The sequence below is a fragment of the Camelina sativa genome, chromosome 18 (genome assembly GCF_000633955.1).
Source record: "Camelina sativa cultivar DH55 chromosome 18, Cs, whole genome shotgun sequence".
NCBI lineage: Eukaryota > Viridiplantae > Streptophyta > Magnoliopsida > Brassicales > Brassicaceae > Camelina > Camelina sativa.
Genome location: NC_025702.1, coordinates 17,199,664 through 17,203,006, shown reverse-complemented (window position 1 = coordinate 17,203,006; position 3,343 = coordinate 17,199,664). Strand labels below are relative to the sequence as shown.

The window sequence follows — 3,343 nt, the reverse complement described above, 5'->3', positions numbered from 1 at the left end:
TCAAGCTTCTCAACCAACCACATGGAACCAGGAGCTCACATCGCTGCTAAAGACAATGTGGTGAAACACAACAAAACCGATTTCGAAGTTCCTTTGCTTATGGATGATTTCAGAGACTTCTTACCGAACCAGAAACTCCCTCCGCTATCTAAGCTTCCCTCGCTCAACCTCTTTAACATGCCCGTTTCTCTTAAAGGTCTTAAAGCTGCAGGAGCTAAGCTTGGTCAAGATGTTCTTCGTTGCAACAATGTCTCTGAGATTGTCGCCGTCAATCATCAGACAGGTTTACCAGCTAGATGCATGAGATTCTGAACATCTTTCTATTAAACGGCCGACTTAAAAAAAAAAAAGTTATTAGGCTGTGATTTTTCTTTCTTACATCTGTGGATTCTTGTTGATTCTTTGTTTTTTTCTAAATAGTTTATATTATTACTAAAGGGGTTAAATATATAGCAAGGGATGTTAAAGTGAAACTGTCAAATGCATAAGAGCAATGTTGTAACCTTAGTTTTAATTCCCCTTTATAACTAAAACAAAAATGTCACAGCATCATCCCCTACACATATATAGAGAGATTGATCTGCTCTCTTTTTTTTACTCACTCATTAAAACCAAATACATTATGAAAAAACAGTGAGTAACATTTGAATTGATCATAATAATTAAAAACCAAAACAGATACCTAAACAACAACCAAAAATTTGAGGTCTCTAATGTAGATTTTAATTAGTCTTTCCTTCTAGCAAATGAGAATCACACAAAAGACCAGTTTACAAAGGAGAAGGCAAGACAATGCAAATTGTTGTTGTCTTCAGACGGAGCAAACACTTTCCAAGCAACAGCTTGTTCATAACTCACATGTCTTCCCATTGTTGACACACAGATTCCTGAAGGCAAGCATGCAAATCCCTGTAGAGACAAGACCATTCTCAGATAATGAACCGAAAACATTAGATGGGTGAATTTTTCCTTTCTTTACCTGTTGCATTAGCTTGGCGAAGTCGGAGCAGAGAGCCTTCCGACCAGACTCATCAAAAATCTTTTCGAGTGTAATGTCTTGTAAGGCTACAAGTGTTGTCTCTAGCATGTCTAGACCGGCTTGGTTCGCGAACATGAACACTGGCTGTGGCTGCAACATGACCAGACGACATTATACATCTAAAACTACAGGTGTTCTATTCATAACAGTTCTGACACCAAACTGAAATAACTGATCCAAAAACAGAAACCAAATTTTGAAAAGGATTTAACCAATTTTAGTTTGTTTTAGGACACATACCTTTAAAGAACAACACAAGATGGCATCTTGGTGATCCCATAGAAGTTTTAGTACCGAGTCGTTGCTTCCGAGCGAGTCAATCGTTAGCAACTCCGAGCCTAAGTGGTGACTGAAAAAACAAACATATTAACGTAAGACATCCACGATAAGCTCGAGGTTTATAAGAACGGGTCATAAGTAAACATTGAAACCTACGTGTAACTTTGAGAGATCCACTGGGCAAGAGTAACAGCTTCAGGAGATCCCGGGGACAATTTGGAGCCCAAACTCGGGCTTATCCCAGATGGTGAAATCGCCATTGCAACACGTTGAACTGATGAAATAACGCTCCGCACGTACTGACAAGCCATACCGGCAACATTATCTTGCAAGTTATTTTCGAAAGGGAACTGGAAAGCGATAGTGAGGATGCATCTCGAGCTTGAGCTAGAAGAAGAAGGGTTTCCAGAAGCATTCTCTGGTGAAGGACCAACTTCGAGGCTAGAAGTTAAGTCTAGTGTACGGTGGTTGGCGGTTAACAGATCTTGCGCATCTCCCTGTGACAGTATGAGTAAAAATATATGAGGCTTGAGACAAACCATCTCTAAGTAAGAGAAAAAAAGAGTGATGAGGGAAAGACAAGTACAGTTTTAGCATCAACTGGTATGACTCGGAAGCCAGAAGGAACAAGTGGAGCATCATCCGGGAACATCTCATTAATCGGAGCAAATATCAGTTCAGAACAAGCTCCAACAGCATTCTCGTCAATCCCAGTACAAATCTATACCATACATCATTAAGGTCAGTTTAACTTTGGAATGAGAGAAACTTCAAGATACATTGGGTTAGAACTTAGAAGTGATATACCTGAAGGAGATGGACATCCCGGGACATAAATGCATCTTCTTGTGCAAGAGAATGACCTTCTAGTCTAACAACTTCAAGCATCTGAACCATAACAATACCAAATACATTAGAGAGAGAACACAAAATTATATTTTCGCAGCAGGTAAACACTTTGAAAGCCTTACTTCTTCATGTTCAATTGTATGCCCTAGTGGCATTATGATTTGACTCCCAGTGAACCTCGTCGGTCTCATTCCCGGATAAGCAAAGGTACCCGCTTTAAGTGTAGCAGCGGAATATGCATCAACATTGAAATCAGCCCACTCGGATCGATGCTCTCTAAGAAACCGAATCAAAACTGCAGGAGGAACATTCTACAGGAGACAACAAACAACACAAATTTCAGCCATTAAAAATGAACAAAAGGAAAAGTAACAAACTAGGAACATTAACATACTTGTAGAAGCATCGAAGCCTTGGCACAGAGCACGCCTCCAAGGAACGAAAGAGAATTAGAAATATTATTCAAATGCTTCGTGGAGTTAATAGCAACGATGATATCTTCCGCCCCATCACAAGGCAATGTAGACCACCCGTCGTCACCAAACCCATTCACTGCATCATTAAAACCCCTGCAAGAAAACCATAAACAGGTAAAATGTCAGAAAAGCAAAGAGAGCAAAGAGTAACTAGATTTTATAGCTCATGATCGAAGTACCTGCTTAATCTTTGGCTAAAGGTTCTAAGAACCGCAGGCTGCCTTCCTAATCCATACACTACTTCACCATTAGACTCTTGCGCTAATTGCCTGATATATCGCAATGCCTAAAACATGAACCAAACCTCAACCATTAGATAATGCATATGAATCAGTCATATTTCAAGGTTATTCTTTTACATATATACTCACGGAAATAGTCATTTTTTGAGCGACAACTTTAGATGACTCATAAAGGGGTCGAAGCACATCCGGAACACTCCAAGCCTATAATGCAAGAACAGATATTTCTAAATTAGTTTTTTAAGAAACTTAAGGAAGTAAACACAAAATGTCCTTTTGCAAAGATCTAATTACCTCGAGATTAAGGTGATCGACAATGTGAATAATTGAACCTCCACCATCACAAGGTCTTATTAAATACCCACTAGAAAGCATTTCTGCTCTCACAAACTGAGAAGCTGAAGCAGCGTTAGGCCCAGCTCCAGAGCCAGAAAGTGACCTCTCACAAACCTTCAAAA

At 39.6% G+C, this 3,343-nt stretch overlaps 2 protein-coding genes across 3 annotated transcripts in view; one reads left to right on the top strand and one right to left on the bottom strand.

Annotated features, from left to right (window-relative positions):
- Window positions 1–514, top strand: part of LOC104762177 — a 5,200-nt gene extending 4,686 nt beyond the window's left edge. The window contains exon 5 of one of the 2 annotated variants that reach the window (XM_010485420.1): window positions 22–514. In XM_010485420.1, coding sequence (XP_010483722.1) covers window positions 22–312 — 291 coding nt within the window. In that variant the 3' untranslated portion in view covers window positions 313–514. The remainder of the gene's footprint in view (window positions 1–21) is intronic. The other variant, XM_010485419.1, reaches the window with a different exon arrangement.
- Window positions 603–3,337, bottom strand: LOC104762176 (homeobox-leucine zipper protein REVOLUTA-like). Its single transcript, XM_010485417.2, has 11 exons — window positions 3,180–3,337; window positions 3,015–3,089; window positions 2,823–2,929; window positions 2,562–2,736; window positions 2,290–2,478; window positions 2,126–2,206; window positions 1,905–2,039; window positions 1,475–1,815; window positions 1,280–1,388; window positions 980–1,129; window positions 603–909 (listed from the first exon to the last, which is right to left on the bottom strand). Exons 1-11 carry the CDS (start codon window positions 3,258–3,260, stop codon window positions 754–756), a joined length of 1,599 nt encoding a protein of 532 aa, XP_010483719.1. The 5' UTR covers window positions 3,261–3,337; the 3' UTR covers window positions 603–753.